The 24,470-nt window shown below is 41.5% G+C and overlaps 1 protein-coding gene across 1 annotated transcript; it reads left to right on the top strand.

Annotated features, from left to right (window-relative positions):
- Window positions 1-18,821: 18,821 nt before the first annotated feature.
- Window positions 18,822-20,428, top strand: LOC121570461 (corticoliberin-1-like). The gene is made up of 2 exons (XM_041881923.2): window positions 18,822-18,980; window positions 19,522-20,428. Exon 2 carries the CDS (start codon window positions 19,541-19,543, stop codon window positions 20,042-20,044), a length of 504 nt encoding a protein of 167 aa, XP_041737857.1. The 5' UTR covers window positions 18,822-18,980; window positions 19,522-19,540; the 3' UTR covers window positions 20,045-20,428.
- The last annotated feature ends 4,042 nt before the right edge of the window (window positions 20,429-24,470 follow it).

Genomic DNA, 24,470 nt, shown 5'->3' with positions numbered 1-24,470 from the left:
CTTTGCGGGATGCGCGGGGGATATGGTCACTAGTGTAACCAGGAGGAGAGGCCTCATTTAACACAGTAAATTCATCAGGCTTAAGCCATGTTTCAGTCAGGCCAATCACATCAAGATTATGATCAGTGATTAGTTCATTGACCATAACTGCCTTGGAAGTGAGGGATCTAATATTAAGTAGCCCTATTTTGAGATGTGAGATATCACAATTTCTTTCAATAATGACAGGAATGGAGGAGGTCTTTATTCCAGTGAGATTGCTAAGGCGAACACCGCCATGTTTAGTTTTGCTCAAACTAGATCGATGCACAGACACAGTCTCAATTGGGATAGCTGAGCTGACTACACTGACTGTGCTAGTGGCAGACTCCACTAAGCTGGCAGGCTGGCTAAAAGCCTAGGTATCTGGCCGGCCGCCCGAACTCAGCCCAACCTGTCTGGCCCGCGGCCCGAACCCGGCCCGGCCCAATCTGTCTGGCCCGCAGCCCGGCCCGGCCCAACCTGTCTGGCCCGCAACCCGGCCCAACCTGTCTGGCCCGCAGCCCGGCCCGGCCCAACCTGTCTGGCCCGCAGCCCGGCCCGGCCCAACCTGTCTGGCCCGCAGCCCGGCCCGGCCCAACCTGTCTGCATCTTCAAAGTGGTAGGCATGTTGTGTAAATCAAATGATTCAAACCCCCAAAATATCAATTTTAATTCCATGTTGTAAGGCATCAAAATAGGAAAAATGCCAAGTGGGTGAATAATTTCGCAAGCCACTGTATACTGCGCCCTGAAATGTGAAATCCATAGATTAGGGCCTAATTTATTTATTTAAATTGACTGATTTCCTTATATGAACTGTAACTCAGCAAAATCTTTGAAATTGTTGCATGTTGCGTTTATATTTTTGTTCAGTATACTTTGGTTTAACATGCTTATACACAAATATACTATTTTTTAATATGCCTATACATTAATATACTATCGTTTAATACTTTACCTCCCTGGTTGCACTTGTTGCCTCTAACACTTTATCACACGATCTGCAGAGGAGTATGAATCATTTAACTGATGAAGTCTGACACGTAGACGCCATCAACCTTGCTGACATTTACCCCTAACAAACTATCGACGTTTGATGTCACTCAGCCCAGAACAAGATGTCACTGCAGCGTCTGGCAACAAAAATAAACAGTCCACTTAATGCAATGAGATGATCTCTCTCTCCCTCTCCCTCTCCCCCTCTCCTCCAAAGTTCATTTAAAGTGAAGGCTGCGTCTAAGATTTATATATTCATATCTCAGTCATCTGTGATCACATTTGTTTTATTTGGCTAATTTAAGTGATTGATGCTAGGCTCTGGAACCTAGTAGCCCATAAGAGCTGTGGACTCAAGTCAAATGACTTGGACTCGAGTCTGACTCAAGTCACAAATTTGATGACTTGAGACTCGACTTGATAGAAAATAAAATAACATGACACTTGACTTGGACCCTCAAGACTCGGGACTCGACTTTGACTTGAGACTGATGACTTTAAATTACCTGGCCAGGTTTTGTCACTCATTTTGTTGCGCAGAGTCTACGTGGATTACTCTACACGCAGCCAGAGACAGTCGCTGCAGCATAATACTACAGATTGGCTAATGAAACGCACACTCTGCACTCTGATTGGACCAGCAAACTGTCAATCAACACAGGTTGGGTGTGCTTGCGAACAGATTGCTGATTTGCTGTACAGCTATAGGATCGGGTGCAGCACAAATGCAAATTCTAGGGAGAGAGGATTGCCATAATAAATAAACATGCAGCTCCAAATATTGTTTGGTGATCAAAAATTATGAACTGTTTACTTTGCAAGCTCACCAGCAATGGGGCAACAATTACTAACATATGCCTACTGGTCTTTTGGTATGTAGCCTAACAATTGCTTGAAATTGATAATGCACTTAAAAAGCTTGCATTTGGAATTTGTTGTTAAAATGAATTATTACTGTGGCAAAGATGCACCATAGGAATGGAGTGCTTTTTTTCTCGTTTAAATATTTGCTGTTGCTTTCACACGTTTCAATGCATAGGCCCTATGTGGTAAATCTAGATTCTATCTAATACTACAATAATTGCTAGCATGTCATCATTTCATCCCCGTACTGTATATTGCAACACATTTCTGTTTCATGTTTGATAGGCCTACGATACATTCATTTTATAGCCAACCATTTCTTAACCTGCTCTTAGTGGGCGCGATGTTTATAGTGCGCATTAACGTTTGCATGACTCATGAGAAAGAAGTTCTGTTTATTTAATGTACAGTACCAGTCAAAAGTTTGGACACACCTTCTCATTCAAGGGCTTTTCTTTATTTTGTACTATTTTCTACATTGTAGAATAATAGTTAAGATATAAACTATGAAATAACACATATGGAATCATGTATTAACCAAAAAAAAGTATTCAACTAATCAAAATATATTTTATATTTGAGATTCTTCAAAGTAGCAACCCTTTGCCTTGATGACAGCTTTGCACACTCTTGGCATTCTCTCAACCAGCTTCATGAGGTAGTCACCTGGAATGCATTTCAATTAACAGGTGTGTCTTGTTAAGTTAATTTATTTCCTTCTTAATGCGTTTGAGCCAATCAGTGGTGTTGTGACAAGGTAGGGGTGGTATATAGAAGATAGCCCTATTTGGTAAAAGACCAAGTCCATATTATGGCAAGAACAGCACAAATAAGCAAAGAGAAACGACAGTCCATCATTACTTTAAGACATGAAGGTCAGTCAATCCGGAACAATTCAAGAACTTTGAAAGTTTCTTCAAGTGCAGTCGCAAAAACCATCAAGCGCTCTGATGAAACTGGCTCTCATGAGGACCGCCACAGGAATGGAAGACCCAGAGTTACCTCTGCTGCAGAGGATAAGTTCATCAGAGTTAACTGCACCTCAGATTGCAGCCCAAATACATGCTTCCCAGAGTTCAAGTAACAGACATCTCAACATCAACTGTTCAGAGGAGGAGACTGCGTGAATCAGGCCTTCATGGTCGAATTGCTGCAAAGAAACCACTACTAAAGGACACCAATAAGAAGAAGACTTGCTTGGGCCAAGAAACATGAGCAATGGACATTAGACCGGTGGAAATCTGTCCTTTGGTCTGATGAGTCCAAATTTGAGATCTTTGGTTCCAACCGCCATGTCTTTGTGAGACTCAGAGTAGGTGAATGGGTGATCATGTGTGCTTCCCACCGTGAAGCATGCAGGAGGCGGGGTTGGGGTGCTTTGCTGGTGACACTGTCAGTGATTTATTTAGAATTCAAGGCACACTTAACCAGCATGGCTACCACAGCATTCTGCAGCGATACGCCATCCCATCTGGTTTGCGCTTAGTGGGACTATTATTTGTTTTTCAACAGGACAATGACCCAAAACACACCTATTTGACCAAGGAGAGTGATGGAGTGCTGCATCAGATGACCTGGCCTCCACAATCCCCCATATGTGGGAACTCCTTCAAGACTGTTGGAAAAGCATTCCTCATGAAGCTGGTTGAAAGAATGCTAAGAGTGTGCAAAGCTGTCAAAGGCAAAGGGTGGCTACTTTGAAGAATCTAAAATATATTTTTATTTGTTTAACACTTTTTCGGTTACTACATGATTCCATATGTGTTATTTACATTTACATTTTAGTCATTTAGCAGACGCTCTTATCCAGAGCGACTTACAGTTAGTGAGTGCATACATTATTTTTTCATACTGGCCCCCCATGGGAATCGAACCCACAACCCTGGCATTGCAAACGCCATCCCTGCCGGCCAAACCCTCCCCTACCTTGGACGACGCTGGGCCAATTGTGCGCTGCCCCATGTCTTCATAGTTTTGATGTCTTCACTATTATTCTACAATGTAGAAAATAGTAAAAAGAAAAGAAAAACCCTTGAATTAGTAGGTGTGTCCAAACTTTTGACTGATACCGTATATGGTTTCCTTTTTTCATATTTCCCTTTCCTGGGTTATGTCGGCGTTATCTCCGACTTCCCGAGATCAGTGTGTTCAAAACAACTGGGAACTCTGAAAAAAAGGAGCTCCGACTGGGAAAAATCGTGTTGAACGGTCATCCAACTCGGAATTCCAACTCGGGAACTCAGGCCTCTTTCTAGAGTTCCGACTTTCTGACCTGAAGATCACTGATGTCAAAACACCCCCAAAGCATAATGTTTCCACCTCCATGTTTGACGGTGGGGATGGTGTTCTTGGGGTCATAGGCAGCATTCCTCCTCCAAACACGGCGAGTTGAGTTGATGCCAAAGAGCTCGATTTTGGTCTCATCTGACCACAACACTTTCACCCAGTTCTCCTCTTAATCATTCAGATGTTCATTGGCAAACTTCAGACGGGCCTGTATATGTGCTTTCTTGAGCAGGGGGACCTTGCGGGCGCTGCAGGATTTCAGTGTTTCACAGCGTAGTGTGTTACCAATTGTTTTCTTGGTGACTATGGTCCCAGCTGCCTTGAGATCATTGACAAGATCCTCCCGTGTAGTTCTGGGATGTTTCCTCACCGTTCTCATGATCATTGCAACTCCACGAGGTGAGATCTTGCATGGAGCCTCAGGCCGAGGGAGATTGACAGTTATTTTTGTGTTTCTTCCATTTGCGAATAATTGCACCAACTGTTGTCACCTTCTCACCAAGCTGCTTGGCGATGGTCTTGTAGCCCATTCCAGCCTTGTGTAGGTCTACAATCTTGTCCCTGACATCCTTGGAGAGCTCTTTGGTCTTGGCCATGGTGGAGAGTTTGGAATCTGATTGATTGATTGCTTCTGTGGACAGGTGTCTTTTATACAGGTAACAAGCTGAGATTAGGAGCACTCCCTTTAAGAGTGTGCTCCTAATCTCAGCTCGTTACCTATATAAAAGTGAGGGAAAGCTGAACTCATAGGAGTGACATTGGATGGTCAGTTATCATGGTCAAGTCATATTGACAAAGTTGTGAAAAAGTATGTCTGTTGTACTAGTTGTTCAGGCTCTGATTTAGTCCCATCTTGATGACTGTCCGGTAATATGGTCAGGCGCAGCAAAGAAAGACCTAGCAAAGCTGCAGATGGCTCAAAACAAAGCAGCACGCCTTTCCCTTAACTGCACACACACACACAACTAACATCAACAACATGCATGATAGTCTTTCATGGTTGAGGAGAAATGGACTACTTCTCTTCTAGTCTTAAGACTACACTTCTAATAGAGACATACCCCACCAGACACGCCACTATGGGTTTCTTCACTGTACCCAAACCAAAAGCAGATTTAATGTGTCGCAGCACCGCTCTCCTTTCTAAATATCTAATTTAACTGTACTGTATATAAGAATAGTGTGTAGATAGTATTTTTGTTGTCTCTTCGTGTCTTTCCAATATATAACACTTATTTTAATGTAAGATCTTATGTTGTTCTGGTCTATAAATGTTCTGTACTTTGTCATGTATTTGTACGTTTTATGTGGAAGAGTAGCTGCTGCAAATGCAGTAGCTAATGGGGAACGTACTAAATTAAACTAAACTTCAGATGATCACAGAGAGATAGACTGTGGTAGAGAGATAAAATGAACAGAGACGACCCCAGAGTTAACGAACAGCAATTAGAGAAGAGAAGTAGCTCTGCAGTCTTTTCTACGCCCTTCCACATGTCACCTTCCTCAAATATTACCTGGCGTGGAAGAGGGAAAGTTGTACAATGTGTCATCATAAGACTTCTTTAATGAAGTATAATACTATCTCTACACACAAGGAAAGAGCAAGGAGAACCCATCATATCGTTTGATACACTAATGTCTCACCCTGGCCGAGAGGCTGTGACTAAACTTAGTTCAGTAGCATAGATCTGACTACACCACCCTAGGTTTACACCAAGAGCATATGGAAGTCTGAATAACAGTTGTACCATAGACAACACAGGTTCTTTGAGAATCGGCTTGAGTGGAAATTCATGAAAGGAAAATCGAGGCATTTCTCTCCCAATTTTGGCTTCCATCAACCAAGTAATACTTCTCTTAGCAAAACCAAGGCTTCAAATCAAAAAAAAAAAAGTATACATATATATATAAAATATATTTTTTAAACACAGCCTCCACACAAATATAGCTTACCTCTCACCTGCACCTTCCCCTGGGCAGCCACACCTCAAACAAAGGAAAGAAGGGTTATAAAGTGGCAGGGAAAAACAGGGAGCCCATTACTCAATGAATCAAGCAATAAACAAGCTCTCAATTAAGAGCACATAGTCAGAAGCATGCACAATAATTAAGAGAATTCGTCAGACCTGTGACAATAAGATCAGCACTAGATTGAATACAGTTACATGCACACAATAATACGATTGTTGTGGATAGTCTGATTAATATAATAGTTTGATTAAAATGTTTACATGCTTTGCAAAACCAACGATTTCCCTAATAATCCTGTTTACATGGACACATTTGAAATCAGGCTACCTGATGGGACTTTGATAAATGCAGAAAATCGGCAATCAAAATAAACGTTCTACCACAGCGACCATGTTATTTCTGGGAAGCCTATTTGATTCTGAGTTCGGACATATAAAGTTTGTATGTGAAAACGACTTCTAAGATGAATACTTTTAGTTGTTCCGAACTCACTTCACTCGCGCTAAAGGGAGGCTTGCTCGGCTGGTGGTAGCACATCAAATACACCGCTGGAACTCCGACGATTAAGGTGTTTACATGTCCTAATAATTCGAAAGATTTCTCAGAAAACCAGGTGTTTTAATCATCGTATGCTTACTTCGATTATGATCATACGCCGATTGAGATAAGCAGAGTAAAGTATTTACATGACTAATGCCATACTCGGCCTACTGCCATAATCAGTTCAATATCGAATTATTAGTGTGCACGTAAACATGCTAAATGGTTCTAAGAATACCAGGTTCTCTTCTGGATGGTGTCAATCAAGGTAACTTTTGTTTTGAGCTTTTATATGGGAAATTGTGACTCCTAAATTCTCCTTTTGCTTTATCACATTTAGCCAAAACAGTTAAAAGCATAACTGGCATCACCCACCAGAAGTTACAATGACAACTTTATAGAGATTGCAGTCTCAGGATGGATTGTCCCCCTTTGGCAGTGGTCACCAAACCTGGTCCTAAAGCAATAGCATGCGATCCTACTGCATTCTGCTCACCCATTAAGTTACTGGGTCAAAACTTATAAACAAAACCCACAACATTCATGTTTAGCTCATTTGACTGTTTTAAAGCAGTTTTGTTTTGAACAACAATGCCTTTTGACCCTGTACTAAGAATAGCCCATTTCCTTGTTTTTCTCACTTGGCAGCATCTTGTGTAACATGGTGTAGTGCAACCATAATGCGCACTGTGGGACAAATACTCACAGAGCAATCATCTGCAAAGACTGATGGGAATTATGCAAATGAGCTGTGACTGAAGGGGACACTAAGTATCCGTGATCGCTATATGAGCGTGAGACGGACTTGGCCTCTGATGTCACTTAGATATTGGCTTCAAAAAGTGTTACTAAAGTAAAGCTGACCCAGGAAGCGCCATAGGAGACATATAAACTTGCCACTAAGCCTCAAGGGCTGATATGTGGTCAGTTTTATGATTGGCCCCCTTATGGTCAAGGTTAGGGTTGAGGCAGGGTAAACTGATCCTATATCTGTGGAAAGACAAGGGGTGTCCTATTGGACTGCAGCTGGTAAGAAAATAATTCCAGTTCTGATGCAGTTGTCAGCCATCCTCTTATTACAGATTCAACTCAGCATTCAATGTTTGCCATCTCTGTTTGCTTCCATAAGAACAAACATGGTTAAGTCACAAGAGCGCAAACCTGGAAAGATAATTAATGGGAAGATGCGACACGTGCAAATCCTAAACAGAATTAGTGAAATGCAGTAAGATTAAAACTATGACGTCATCACATAAAGACTCCAAGTTTCGAGGCTCAGAGTTCTGAGATGGTCCTTGCTATCCGGGATCCTTGGGATCTCCAACTCTGACGTCAACCCATTGAAGTTGACATTTAAAATGGTTAAGGTAAGGGTCAGGTAAGGGTTATAGTTAAGGTTAGGTTTAGAGTAAGGGTAGGCGTTAAGGTTAAGGGTTATGGTTTGGGTTAGGGACATCCCAATGATCCAGGATTGCACTAACTGTTCTGAGACATGGTGGCAGGCAGCGTGCATTGTGGGTAGGAGAGAAAAAGGCCACACGTTATCGACCGCCCTCACCAAGACATGATGGAGGAGCACAGAAACAGATGGAGGAGAACCATCTTTATTTTTCCACTTAGTCAACAAACACTTCATATACATTCCCATATACACCTCGGAGACTGAGACCTGTGAAAAACATAAAGTCAAATTCAATTGTATTCATCTCATGCTTCGTAAACAACAGGTGTAGACTAACAGTGAAATTATGACTTACAGGTCCTTCACAACAATGTAGAGAGAAAATAGAGAAATAATAGAAAAGTAAAACACGTAATAATAAATACACAATGAGTAATGATAACTTGGCTATATACACGGGGTACCAGTACCAAGTCGATGTGCAGGGATACGAGGTAATTGAAGTAGATATCTACATATAGGTAGGGATAAAGTGACTAAGCAACAGTTATGGTCAACAGAAAAAACACTTCGAAATCAACTACAATCACTTCCAGTGAATGATTAAGTTGTATTATCAAGCCTTTCATAACCAAAGTACCATATTATGAAATAAATAAACAAGTTATGTAATACAGGAATTAAAGCAATCTCATTTGAATGGTGTTGATATGCTTTGACACGGACATCACTAGCCAAACGAGTCTCTGCGAATGCGTACCCAGATCAGACACCCAGTGTCCCAGTACTAAATCAAATTATTAGTAGTGCACTGCCCACCGCTGTGAGGCAGAAAACAGGCCTGTGTCTGTTTGACCGCAGCCTAACTGAAGCCACTCTGGGGTGGTTGCACGGGAGTCACAGAACAATGAGGAAAAGAGGAAGACCAGGAATAGATAAACGTCTATTTTGGGGGGAAAATCGAAAACAATTTTGTGCAGAATGTTGTGTTTCATTTAAAAAATAAACCAGTAACCTGTCCATGCTCCACATTTTGAGGTGTAGATTCACAGGTGAAGGCTATGTGCAGCCACACATACATTACATGTAGTAGAAGAAAGTGATGCTCTTCTTTGTAGTAAAAGAGGAATGATTTCAACCTGTCACACATAGCAGGTGGGAGATCGGGATAACTCCATTGTTAGCACACCCACTCCACCTGCATTTCACCCTATTCATATCATCAAGCTACACTGTATTCACATCCTTATTATCATTATTAAAATCACTGGAGATCTCCACCAATCCCCTGGGAGAATCAAAGAAACAGGAAGTAAGAATACCAGACGGAGAGAGACAGAAACACCTCAGATCCACATACTGCAGCGTGCCACTGTTTTTGATTCTTTGAGTTTCAAGGAACTGTTTGATCACCTGAGTATAGGTTCCCAATATATATCTAAGAATAAACTACCCTCTCAATAATGTTATTAACAGACAAATCAGAACCTGAGACTATTTCTGATGTCAATAACAAGAGTGTTTGTGTGTGTGTGTGTGTGTATTTGAGACTGAGAGGAGATGAGAGGGGCAGAATATAGTGACTCAAGTTTCTTGGGACGTGAAGTGTTTCCACTTGAAAAATGGATTGGTAAATCTCAACGTGTCTTTCTCAGTCGAATAGAAGTGTTCAATCTAAACCAGGTTACCATCAGAGGAGGCTGGTGTGAGGAGCTATAGGAGGAAGGGCTCATTATAATGGCTGGAATGGAATAAATGGAACGCAGTCAAACATGTGGTTTCCATATGTTTGATGTGTTTGATACCGTTCCATTTATTCCATTCCAGCCATTACAATGAGCCCGTCCTCCTATAGCTCCTACCACCAGCCTCCTCTGGTTACCATATGTTTGTGTCACATGCTTTTTTCATCGCCTTGTTTTTCTCACCTTTCATAATAGTGATGAGATTTACACACAAGTCGAGAAATAAGGTCAAGAAAACAGATTGCTCATTGTCATCAGTTCAATGCTGTAACTGATTTGATCCCCTCACTGTTAAACTAACATGATTAATCAGGACAGAGTACTGAGTGGCTTGCCCCAACCTGCCTCAGGGGTAGACGTAACATAGTAAATGTAAATCTGGGACATTCAAATGAGTATGATATGTTACGTTTCATATGGTATCAATACCATTAATAACCATTAATTCGTACACTGTTAGGAATTTGCAAAACGCATGATATGCTAAGAATTTCTTTTTATTATGGTTAACGTTAGCTAGGTGGCTAATGCTAACGTTAGCTAGGCTAGGGGTAAGGGTTAGGGGTTAGGGTTAAAGGGAAATTTCACAGTTTTTCAACTTCATATTCATCATCTCCTACACCACCCCAACATCAACATATGTGAAAATGGCACGTTTCTATGTTTTGTAGCAAAAAGACAGAGGAAGATAAAGTGTTTCCAATGACATCATCAGTGTGCATCCTGTGAATTTAATCAATTATGAGTAGGCATTGCCTACTAAATGCCTACTAATTGGTTGATGATGTCATTGGAAACACTATCTTCCTCTATCTTTCTTGCTACAAAACATAGAAAGACGCTATTTTCACATATGTTGATGTTGGGGTGGTGCTGAAGATGATGAATATGAAGTTGAAAAACGGTGAAGTTTCCCTTTAAGGTTAAGGTTAAAGTTAGGGTTAGGAGTTAGGTTAAAGGGTTAAGGTTAGGGTTATCTAACATGCTAAGTAGTTGCAAAGTAGCTAAAAAGGAGTAAGTAGTTGGAACGCAGTCAAACATGTGGTTTCCATATGTTTGATGTGTTTGATACCGTTCCATTTATTCCATTCCAGCCATTACAATGAGCCCGTCCTCCTATAGCTCCTACCACCAGCCTCCTCTGGTTACCATATGTTTGTGTCACATGCTTTTTTCATCGCCTTGTTTTTCTCACCTTTCATAATAGTGATGAGATTCACACACAAGTCGAGAAATAAGGTCAAGAAAACAGATTGCTCATTGTCATCAGTTCAATGCTGTAACTGATTTGATCCCCTCACTGTTAAACTAACATGATTAATCAGGACAGAGTACTGAGTGGCTTGCCCCAACCTGCCTCAGGGGTAGACGTAACATAGTAAATGTAAATCTGGGACATTCAAATGAGTATGATATGTTACGTTTCATATGGTATCAATACCATTAATAACCATTAATTCATACACTGTTAGGAATTTGCAAAACGCATGATATGCTAAGAATTTCTTTTTATTATGGCTAACGTTAGCTAGGTGGCTAATGCTAACGTTAGCTAGGCTAGGGGTAAGGGTTAGGGGTTAGGGTTAAAGGGAAATTTCACAGTTTTTCAACTTCATATTCATCATCTCCTACACCACCCCAACATCAACATATGTGAAAATGGCGCGTTTCTATGTTTTGTAGCAAAAAGACAGAGGAAGATAAAGTGTTTCCAATGACATCATCAGTGTGCATCCTGTGAATTTAATCAATTATGAGTAGGCATTGCCTACTAAATGCCTACTAATTGGTTGATGATGTCATTGGAAACACTATCTTCCTCTATCTTTCTTGCTACAAAACATAGAAAGACGCTATTTTCACATATGTTGATGTTGGGGTGGTGCTGAAAATGATGAATATGAAGTTGAAAAACTGTGAAGTTTCCCTTTAAGGTTAAGGTTAAAGTTAGGGTTAGGAGTTAGGTTAAAGGGTTAAGGTTAGGGTTAGCTAACATGCTAAGTAGTTGCAAAGTAGCTAATTAGCTACAATGCTAAAGTTGTCCATGATGAGATTCAAACACGCAACCTTTGGGTTGCTTTACTCCCACCCCTAACTTTTGTTTTTGGTTTAAATAACCTTCTGTCTTATGTAACCATACCATACCAAACATAACATATCATACTAATTTGAGTGTCCATATTTACGTTTACTATGTTATGTCTAGTGTATGAGACCAGGCTGCTTGCCCTGGAGGTCTAGAGTCAATACACAGAGACCTTATATGCTCCTGTATGACTGGGTATTACCAAGGGGAACTACAGTCCACTGTGGAGATAAATGTCAAGCTGTTATCAAATACAATAATTATTGAACAATTACAGTGCATTCGGAAAGTATTCAGACCCCTTGACTTTTTCCACATTTTGCTACATTACAGCCTTATTCTAAAATTGATTAAATACTTTTTTTTCCCTCATCAATCTACACACAATACCCCATAATGACAAAGCAAAAACAGGTTTTTATTGCAAATGTATTAAAAATTAAAAACAGATATAACTTATTTACATAAGTATTCAGACCTTTTGCTATGAGACTCGAAATTGAGCTCAGGTGCATCCTGTTTCCATTGATCATCCTTGAGATGTGTCTACAACTTGATTGGAGTCCACCTGTGGTAAATTCAATTGATTGGACATGATTTGGAAAGGCACACACCTGTCTATATATGGTCCCACAGTTGACAGTGCATGTCAGAGCAAAAACCAAGCCATGAGGTTGAAGGAATTGTCCGTAGAGCTCCGAGACAGGATTGTGTCGAGGCACATATCTGGGGAAGGGTACCAAAAAATGTCTGCAGCATTGAAGGTCCCCAAGAACACAGTGGCCTCCATCATTCTTAAATGGAAGAAGTTTGGAACCACCAAGACTCTTCCTAGAGCTGGCCGCCCGGCCAAACTGAGCAATTGGGGGAGAAGGGCCTTGGTCAGGCAGGTGACCAAGAACCCGATGGTCACTCTGACGGAGCTCCAGAGTTCCTCTGTGGAGATGGGAGAACCTTCCAGGTGGACAACCATCTCTGCAGCACTCCACCAATCAGGCCTTTATGGTAGAGTGGCCAGACGGAAGCCACGCCTCAATAAAAGGCACACGACAGCCCGCTTGGGGCACCTAAAGGACTCTTAGACCATAAGAAACAAGATTCTCTGGTCTGATGAAACCAAGATTGAACTCGTCACTTCTGGAGGAAACCTGGCACCATCCCTATGGTGAAGCATGGTGGTGGCAGCATCATGCTGTGGGGATGTTTTTCTGCGGCAGGGACTGGGAGACTAGTCAGGAACGAGGGAAAGTACAAAGAGATCCTTGATGAAAACCTGCTCCAGAGCGCTCAGGACCTCAGACTGGGGCGAAGGTTCACCTTCCAACAGGACAACAACCCTAAGCACACAGCCAAGACAGCGCAGGAGTGGCTTCAGGACAAGTCTCTGAATGTCCTTGAGTGGCCCAGCCAGAGCCCGGACTTGAACCCGATTGAACATGTCTGGAGAGACCTGAAAATAGCTGTGCAGCGACACTCCCCATCCAACCTGACAGAGCTTGAGAGGATCTGCAGAGAAGAATGGGAGAAACTCCCCAAATACAGCTGTGCCAAGCTTGTAGCTTCATGCCCAGGAAGACTCGAGGCTGTAATCACTGCCAAAGGTGCTTCAACAAAGTCCTGAGTAAAGGGTCTGAATACTTACGTAAATGTTATCCGTTTATTTTTATTTTTAATACATTTGAAAACATTTATTATTAATATTTGTTATTTGAGAGTTGATATCTAATCAATTGAGCTGATCAGTTGGCCTACCTGTGCATAATGAATCTACCTGTCCTGAAGGACACACGCATAGTATTATGTGTCACTCGTTTATTACTATTATTTTTAACAAAATATTTATTGGCATTTTTTACAATTTAACAATCATCAGCAAAATATGACACAGATAATGCCCCATTATTCCTTCCACCTACACAACACAGCAATGCTACATGGGAGCACATCGTACAACACCCTTCCTTCCCCGACACGTGAACATCCCCCTCCCTCCCCTCTACCGGTTTTAGCTTCAATGATTAACAACTAAAAAAACGAAACAGAATGACCTTCACATCCAATACTAGAAAATAAATTATTCAACGCTAAAACAAATAATAATAATAATAATACATTAATGAAGAAAATAACAATGAGGTAGCTAAGGCAATGACTCTAGAAACTTCTGAAGGTCCCCCCAGACATCAGTAAATTCAAAGGGTTTATTACCTAAATTGTACGTTATTTTTTCAGATGGAATATAGGAAGTTAGTTATTTTAGCCACATCTGCTTGCTTGGCGGAGTGTCACTCTTCCATATAAAAGCTGTGCATTTATTGGCTGCAATGATTGCCAATTTAATTAATCTGGTTTTGCTACCAATATTAACTGGTAGAACAGTCACTCATTTATTTTAAGCATTTACCAAGTGTACATGTAATTAACCAAACAAAGCAGGGACTTGATGTGTAAAAAGTAAAGAATACTGGAGAGGCTAAAATGACAGAGAGAGACAACTAACAAACAGACAAACAAAAACACACAGGACAATGAGTCAAGTTTGTTCCTGCATATGCCAGCCTGGCTGTGCCAAAGTTAGGACTGTTTATGTTAGTTATTAAATAAATCAAGATCCATTCATTGGCAATAATATCAACTTGGTAAATGTCTCACCACTAACGTTTCAGCCTATTTGTCTTCCCACTCCTCTGTCAGTCTACCACCAGTGTCACCCACCTCTAGTACCTTGTTAAAGTGGAGGAATACATTAGAATACACTCTGAATTCAATTACTGTCCATTTTAAACCAGGCGGTATCACTGCTCTCCATATCTCCTGGACACATGAGCTTTGCCCATTAATGTCAGGCCATTTCCTCTGGGGACCCTTGGGTCCAGCCACCCCATTTACAAGCAGTGGGAGGAGGACCTGTTAACAGCCATAAGGCCACTGTCACCTCCTTTATTGAGATTAGTTCCTCCAAGTCGACCACAACACTGACTGCATTAAGTAAACATGGTATACGGTGGCAGTTATTAGCATGGCACCACAGATACGTGCATGTACCTGCAGGCTGTTCCACATTACAATTATGAAAGCAAATGATCATCAATTAAGGGACATCTGTTGCCATGGCAAATTAGTGTCCTCACTTTGGGTAATTTACTGTAGCCGATGCTCTCCACAGACTTACAGCAAGACAGTGTTTCAGTCTCTCATAGTAATTTACTTGTTGTCAGTCTCACTTTCTCATAACAGGACCTCATCACTGTGTTGGGTCAACTTCAACAATACAAAAAAAGGACGGCTAGTGATTCCATAATCCGGGCCTTGAGCCCTTCCTGTGTTGCATCACACGATTTAGTGATTGGTTGAGGGGGGCGTTGATTTGACAGTGAGGTGACCCAAAGCGCTTGCTCCCCCCGTCTGACATGGTGGTGTGTTCTATTTGTGTCGGACAGCATGTGCTTCTCATGATGGGACCTGACACCTCCCCTGGAGGAGAGGGGTGAAGGAGATGGAGAGAGAGGGGGGCAATCACTATTACACACAGTGTAGTATGATGAAGATGCTACGGGACAGTGATTCCCTTCTATGTTTTCCTTGGCAGAGTGCAGAGGACCTCTAAGCAGGACTCTGGGCTACATACACCAAAATGTTACATTTATAGTCAGTCAATAGTGGCTAAGATTTTTTAGACGAGGGACGACAGAACTATGTTGAGATTGGGATCCTTCTACATTATTCTAAGGCAGGGGTGTACAGATCCAGTCCTGAATAACTACAGGTGTACAGGATTTAGTTCCAGCCCTGTACTAATATGACACCTGATTCAGCTTATCATGGCCAAATTTGCAATTACGCTCTGCAACTTAAATCCTCACGTCTCCCATTTTCTCCAGTTATGCTGTCAGACTGTCACCTTAGTCAGAAGATGGATGCTGTTATCAAATGTAATAACATTAAGCTATTCTGGGGAAGAATCCACTTTTTTTCATGTTACTTCATTGCATTATTCCCTAGGGTTCCTTGTAAACCACAGATCTGAAATATTGTTTTCCCTGCTTTTTCATACCCCAGTCGTCTGAATGATGTGAGAGAGATAGACGTGGTATATAGAACGTTGTCCTTTTCTCAAAATGTGGGGAAGTAAGGCGTAGATGTCTAGACAATTACACACTAACAACAAGATGGGTTTTCTATTAGGGTTCTAATGGAAATAGGAAAATGTTAGAAAAGTATTATGAAGGAAAAGGCACAACACTCACTCACTGATGATTTATTTAAGCAAGGTTAAAATATAAAACATTTTGGCCTACAATGGCCTTCATCAGAGTCTAATCTTTTAACCGTGCTTAAATAAAACATATACTTTTTTATGCTGCGCGAGTGTTGCTCCTTTTCCTTTGCAATGCTGATTACATTTCCAGAAAACTACTATGAACCAGAACTAAAAGAAATCTATGAGTGTGTGGAAGCAGAATGGCAGAGAGAGAGAGAGAGAGAGGAAGGGAGAGAGAGAGAGAGAGAGAGAGAGAGAGAGAGAGAGAGAGAGAGAGAGAGAGAGAGAGAGAGAGAGAGAGAGAGAGAGAGAGAGCGAGAGAGAGAGAGAGGGGAGGGAGAGAGAGAGAGAGAGAGAGAGAGAGAGAGAGAGAGAGAGAGAGAGAGAGAGAGAGAGAGAGAGAGAGAGAGAGAGAGAGAGAGAGAGGAAGGGATAGAAAGCGACAAACTGGCAGAGAAAAGGAGAAACAGAGATAAGAAAGATCCAGAAACAAAGCGAGGCCTAAGCAGACAGACAAAGAGAGAGGGAGAAAGAGAGAGTAAAAATGGAAAGAGCAGAGTTCTACTCTGTGCTCTCTACGAAGCTGATTGAGATTCTAATGGCGGTCAAAGAGCTCCATTTTGGTCTCATCTGACCACAACACTTTCACCCAGTTCTCCTCTGAATCATTCAGATGTTAATTGGCAAACTTCAGACGGGCATGTATATGTGCTTTCTTGAGCAGGGGGACCTTGCGGGCGCTGCAGGATTTCAGTCCTTCACGGCGTAGTGTGTTACCAATTGTTTTCTTGGTGACTATAGTCCCAGCTGCCTTGAGATCATTGACAAGATCCTCCCGTGTAGTTCTGGGCTAATTCCTCACCGTTCTCATGATCACTGCAACTCCACAAGGTGAGATCTTGCATGGAGCCCCAGGCCGAGGGAGATTGACAGTTATTTTGTGTTTCTTCCATTTGCGAATAATCGCACCAACTGTAAAAATAATTTAAAGATGTAATTTTAGGACAGCAAAATGTGAAGAGGGGTGTGTAGACTTTCACTAGCCACTGTACGTGTGTGTGTGTGTGTGTGTGTGTGTGTGTGTGTGTGTGTGTGTGTGTGTGTGTGTGTGTGGGGGGGGTCCCCTTGCTTACATTGTGTACATCTACACTCAGTGGCCAGTTTATTAGGTACACTCATCTAGTACCGGGTCGGACCCCCCTTTGACTCCAAAACAGCCTGAATTCTTCGGGGAATGGATTCTACAAGGTGTGGGATTCAAACGTTGTTCAATTGGTATCATGGGACCTAACAAGTGCCAGGAAAACATTCCCCACACCATTACACCACCGCCACCAGCCTGTACTGTTGACACCAGGCAGGATGGGGCCCCAGAATTATGCCAAATCCTGACTGCCATCAGCATGACGCAACTGGAACCAGGATTCGCCGGACCAGGCGATGTTTTTCCACTCAATTGTCCAGTGTTGGTGATGGCGTGCCCACTGCAGCCGCTTCTTGTTTTTAGCTGATATGAGTGGAACCCGGTGTGGTCATCTGCTTCAATAGCCACCGCCACCAGTCCACTGTTGTACTGCACCATTATATGCCTGTTTGTGGCCGGCCTGTTAGCTTGCACAATTCTTTCCATTCTCCTTCGACCTCTCTCATCAACAAGCTGTTTTCACACACAGGACTGCCGCTGACTGGAGGTTTTTTGTTTGTCACACCATTCTCGGTAAACCCTAGACACTGTCATGTGTGGAAAGTCCAGGAGGCCGGCCGTTTCTGAGATACTGGAACCGGCGCGCCTGCCACCGACAATTATACTATGCTCAAAGCCTCTTAGGTCACTCGTTTTGCCCATTCTAAATGTTCAATCGAACAGTAACTGAATGCCTCTATGCCTGTCTGCCTGATTCATATAGCAAGCCACAGCCACATGACTTACTGTCTGTAAGCGGAACCATTTTCATGAATGGGGTGGTGTCCCTAATAAACTGGCCACTCAGTGTATGTTGGTGTGTAATCATGTTTAAGAAAAGTTGAGAAACTCTAATCCATAGATGGTGTTTGAAAAGGGCCATATATATATATAATTTTTTTTTTATTGAGCTAGTAAGCTCTTATAGCATTCTGAACATTCTGTTCAAGACATTAAGGGATTACCATATTGCCATGAAATATTGGGCAATGCATTTCAGACCAATCTGTGCTTCTTGAAGTTGATTAGTACAATTATATTAATTTAGAATGTACTCTGAGGTAATCTGTTATGAATATTAATCATGTCTCAGCACTATTTTGTTTCTAATTTCTAATTCAGGGCACAAAGTCTGGCGTTTGATTGTCTGAGTGAGAATCATTTTGAGAAGTGCCCCACCAAAATTACAATTCTGTCAATTTTCTGAACACGACTTGTGCATGACATTATAATACAGGCCTCTTTCTTGTAGAACAGACCAGCCACTGAGATAAAGAACAACTATGGACAAACAATTATGTCCGCATCCAAGTCTGTGTGAGTGTTGGAAAATACGTTGTATTCTAAAACACACACACAACCAACCTTTATGACTCATCTCATTCAAACTACCCCAGACTTTCACAGATGCCTTCATTCAAGTTACACCAATACAACTCCGCGCATACGCAATCTCTGAGCTCAGAGCGTGACACTTGTCGCGGGTCTTGGCTATATAAGTCCAAACTGCCGTCCTTTCTTTGAAGAACTCCTTATACTGATTTATTGATACAGCACTACTGGAAGAGGAAGACCGCTCTCAACAAATTCCTAAAATCTTCCAGGGACACAACGATCAACTGAAGGTATGAGACCATATCTGCTGGCAACAAGTCCATTCATAGATCCTACTTCATTTTAAAATGTTATTTACATTTGTGTGTTGGCAGGTGCCATTGCATGTTGTTTTTTCCTCAACATGGAAAGCTGTTCATAGATTTTCACATATACTTGATGGATACTCAAAGATGCACGCATAATTAATATAGTCCCTCTCTGCTATCTCGTTTTGATTTTTGATTTTCTTGAGTTTCATCAACCCCTGGCTTTATGGACCACTAAATGGATTACTTTGCATGTACATATTCCATTTCATTTATTTCTGGCTGTAAATTCCTAGTCTGATAATGGTAGAGAAGACAGGAATTTAAAATTATAGACAGTGTATCCTCATCACAATTGAAAACTTTTACATAAGTCATGCACATTAATTTTATATTCTCCTGCAACTTCATCACACGCAACGAATGCTTCTCAATTTTACGCACAAATTACGCATCAACGTATTGTACAAAAATGATAATCATTGAGGGAGACGTGAAGTTATTTGTCTCCTTTCTTCCTCAGATCTCGTTGAACCCCTGACATGAAGCTCAATTTACTCGTCACCACCGTGGTTCTGCTCGTTGCTTTCTTACCTGGCTATGAATGTAGGGCTATCGAGAGCCCTGGCGCTGTCCAGCGAGCCACGGCTCCACATCACAACACGCAGCAACAGTCTCTTCCCCATCTGACGCGACTCGGAGAGGAATACTACATCCGACTGGGCAACGGGAACCGCAACTCTGCTGCGTCCGCACCGAAAGGCATGTACCCCGAGGGCTCCCCAGCGGTCTACAACAGAGCCTTGCAGCTCCAGCTGACCCAGCGTCTTCTACAAGGCAAAGTTGGGAACATCAGCCGGTTCATCAGCGGCTTCGCGAACCAGCTCGACGACTCGATGGAGAGGGGGAGGAGGTCGGATGATCCGCCGATATCTCTAGATCTCACGTTCCACATGCTCCGACAGATGATGGAGATGTCCAGAGCTGAACAGTTACAGCAACAAGCCCATAGCAACAGAAAAATGATGGAGATCTTCGGGAAATGAAAACTACATCAATTCATCCGCCAAAGATTTGTTTTTACATTTAGCACAAAACACACAATATTCTGTACCATAGTTCTGCTTTTCCTTCTTTGTTTATAATTATTTATTTTATAGCTTTAACCTCCGACAATGGAGACTAAATGGGCTTGTAGGCTACCTGTAATTATGATTGTAGCCTATACCATGCAAGATAAACTATGTCCTATCAATTTCTATTAGGCTATTGTTGTTAAAGTGCTCAATCAAAACTGTAGAATATACACGATTCTGTCTCTCTTTAAGATAAGAACATATTTTTTGGGTAGATCTTATAGGCTTAGGAAATTACGTTTTATTGTATGTTATGTTACTTAAGTTTGTTAATAAACTTATGAGCAACCAGTACATTTTTGTTGTGCAAGAGAATGTCTTATATTTATATTTTTCAATAAAATCTGAAAAGTTGTTGGCACTTTTCTGTGGATATTTGTACATTCGACAGTTTATCGCCCATATAGTTAGTTAGCCATTTAAATCTAAATGTGGTTTTGTTTAAATACTGCACACAAACATTTCACTGACCTTAAGTGTCGGACAAAAAACCTAAACATGATTATCTGTATAGCCTACAGTTGTCCGTACAATAGAATAAAGTTTGAGGACGGAGCAAGTGTTTCTTTCAATCCTGCAGATGTCTAATTGCATTTGCGTTAAAAAACAGCTCTGTCCTTTTCAAACAAACGGCAATAGTTGCTATAACATGTGACATGCAGCGAGAAATAAGTAGAACAAGAAAGAAAGATTAGGTCTACTCTTAATCATAAAGATTAACTAAATGTGTTTTTCCTGTCATTTTAACTGATTTAGGATCAGCTCGCTGCCACAAGTTTGAAACACACACACACACACACACACACAACAGGATACAGAATTCAAAACAAAAAAAATATATAGTAAAATTACTATTGTTATTGCATTTATATTAGGCTACTGATGATTGGTGCCACCAAATCGATCCAGACAAGTCGAATAGAAGTCAGAGAATCACTGTGAGCACAATAACAAGCTGAGAGGAGTTTGTGAGATGACCATTGCCTCCTTACAATTCAAGCCTCATCTACCTAGCTGCTTCAAAGCACTCCTCTATGAAGGAGTAGCACTCACTACACAGTCCAAGTCACTGCTTCCTTAGTGACAAGACAACAAAAACCCAGAAACTTGCTCCATGGCAACACATGAGCTCTTTCTTGTGTGAGATGACTGGCATGTGTGTGTGTGCCCTGATCCTTGACCTGTAGGGTCAACATAAACAAAACAATTGATGTGTCTGTGAGTCATTCGGCTTATTGTCTGCCCTACATAGCAACAGGGGGCTCATTACAGTGCGGATCCTAAGTTGTAAAGGTTGCAGTGAACCATGCTGTAGTGAACCATGCTGTAAAACAGTGATTGATAAGAGAATTAAATGATGGATCTGGAGTCCCGTGTAGCTCAGTTGGTAGAGCATGGCGCTTGCAACGGCAGCGTTGTGGGTTCGATTCCCACGGGGGACCAGTATGAAAAAAAAATGTATGTACTCACTAACTGTAAGTTGCTCTGGATAAGAGCGTCTGCTAAATGACTAAAATGTAAACAGTGAACCATGCTGTAAACAGTGAACCATGCTGTAAACAGTGATTGATAAGAGAAGTAAATGATGGATCTGGATCCGGTTTCAATACCTGCTGGTTGAATCACGTCCTCAAAGACAAGAGGAGGTCTGGCAGGCGAGGTCTGGGAGGGAAAGTCTGGGAAGGAAGTTATGCGGAGAGGTCTGGGAGGGGGTGCACTATGAATGGCTAGTAGATGAACAGTTGAAACAGCTTAATAAAACTGAAGAGATGACATGAAATATACTAAAGGAAAATAGTAAATAAGTTGTCTACCTGTGCAGTAAAACAATCCTAACACCACTCAAGGCATCCAGAGAAACTGAACTGATTAACCAGACTATCCCTCTTTCAGGTCTGATATCTGCATCTGATGGATCTCTACACAGATGAGTATGTGGACACGTTAAAGCACCACCACAAGATTCACCTCACACACGCACATGCCCTCCACTGGGCTGGAAGAAGGTATTTGGATTATGCAACAAGTTAGCTGAACTGAGGCAGTGAGATCTGTGAACTAACGCCTGTTTACTGCTAAGGAGGGGAGGTATAAGGGAAATACCTCATAGAGAAATGGTGCTGGAGGCCAACGGAAATGACTTTGGCCCACATGCCCTGAATAGTCTCTACTCTGCTGGAAGACAACGTCTCTGGAGGGAGTAAAAACAGTGGTGCATTCAGATTTTCTGCACAAAGGAAGAAAGACACTGGAACAAACAAGTTGTTTTATTTATGTAATGTAAACTGTGACAAAATGCAGGCAAAATATCTTCTTGAAAAGTGTTTTTATTTTTTTATGAGAAAAGACTGCTTGCCGTCTCTTACAGTAATTGAAAAATCTAGCTATATATATATTAAACCTAGAGTGCCTTCAGAAAGTATTCACACCCGCTGACTTTTTCCACATTTTGTTGTTACAGCATGCATTTAAAATAGATTCAATTTAGATTTTGTGTCACTGGCCTACACACAATACACCATAATGTCAAAGTGGAATAATGTTTTTAGACATTATTGAAAAGCTGAAATGTCTTGAGTCAATAAGTATTCAACCCCTTTGTTACGGCAAGCCTAAATAAGTCACATAATAAGTTGCATGGGCTCACTTTGTGTGAAAAAAAAGGATAAGTTCCAGTCTGCTTAATGGGGTGGCTCTCCCCAAAACATTTTTATCATGATTTTTGAATGACTACCTCATCTCTGTATTCCACACATACAATTAAGTTGAGAAGTGAATTTCAAACACAGATTCAACCACAAAGACCAGGGAGGTTTTCCAATGCCTCGCAATGGGCACCTATTGGTAGATGGGTAAAAAAAACCATTGAATATCCCTTTGAGCATGGTGAAGATATTAATTACACTTTGGATGGTGTATCAATACACCCAGTCACTACAAATATACAGGCGTCCTTCCTAACTCAGTTGCCGGAGAGGAAGGAAACTGCTCAGAGATTTCACCATGAGGCCAATGGTGACTTTAAAACAGTTACAGAGTTTAATGGCTGTGATAGGAGAAAACTGAGGATGGATCAACAACATTGTAGTTACTCCACAATACTAACCTAATTGACAGAGTGTAAAGAAGGAAGCCTATACAGAATAAAAATATTCCAAAACATGCATCCTGTTTGCAATAAGGTACTAAAGTAAAACTGCAAAAAATGTGGCAAAGAAATGTACTTTATGTCCTGAATAAAAAGCATTATGTTAGGGGCAAATCGAACACAAAACATCACTGAGTACCACTCTTCATATTTTCAAGCATGGGGGTGGCTGTATCATGTTATGGGTATGCTTGTCATCGGCAAGAACTAGGGAGTTTTTTTGGGGGGATAAAAATAAACTGAATAGAGCTAAGCACAGGCAAAATCCTAAAGGAAAACCTGCTTCAGTCTGCTTTCCAACAGACACTGGGAGGAAAATTCACCTTTCAGCAGGACAATAACCTAAACACAAGGCCAAATATACACTGGAGTTGCTTACCAAGACAACATTGAATGTTCCTGAATGGCCTAGTTACAGTTTACTTTAAAATGGCTGTCTAGCAATGATCAACAAACAACTTGACAGAGCTTGAATCATTTTTTAAAGAATAATTAGCAAATATTGTACAATCCAGGTGTGGAAAGCTCTTAGAGACTTACCCAGAAAGACTCACATCTGCAGAGTTTGGTTTTTGCCAGGCATTACTGGAACCATCTCGTCCAATAAGTTATACTTTTGAATCATCTGTCCATAGAACGTTCTTCCAAGAGTCTTGATGATCATCCAGGTGCTTTTTGGCAAACTTGCGTCAACTTTTTGGACGAGATGGGTCCCATTATGCCTGGTGAAAACCAAACTCTGCATTCCACAGTAAGAACATCATACCAAATGTCAAGCATGGTGGTGGTGGTGTGATGGTTTGGGGATGCTTTGCTGCCTCAGGACCTGGAAGACTTGCCTTAATAGAAGGAACCATGAATTCTGCTCTGTATCAGAGAATTCTACAGGAGGATGTCAGACCATCCGTCTGTGAGCTGAAGCTGAAGCGCAGCTGGGTCATGCAGCAAGACAATGATCCAAAACACACAATCAAGTCTACATGAAAATTGCAAAAAAGCAACAAATTGGAAGTTTTGGAATGGCCCAGTCAAAGTCCAGACCTAATCCCAATTGAGATGTTGTGGCAGGACTTGAAACGAGCAGTTCATGCTTGAAAACCCACACGTCACTGAGTTAAAGCAGTTCTGCATGGAAGAGTGGGCCAAAATTCCTCCACAGCGACATGAGAGACTGATCAACAACTACAG

Source organism: Coregonus clupeaformis, chromosome 7, assembly GCF_020615455.1.
Source record: "Coregonus clupeaformis isolate EN_2021a chromosome 7, ASM2061545v1, whole genome shotgun sequence".
NCBI lineage: Eukaryota > Metazoa > Chordata > Actinopteri > Salmoniformes > Salmonidae > Coregonus > Coregonus clupeaformis.
Note: the sequence above shows the minus strand (reverse complement) of the source record. Positions and strands in the feature narration are given on the sequence as shown.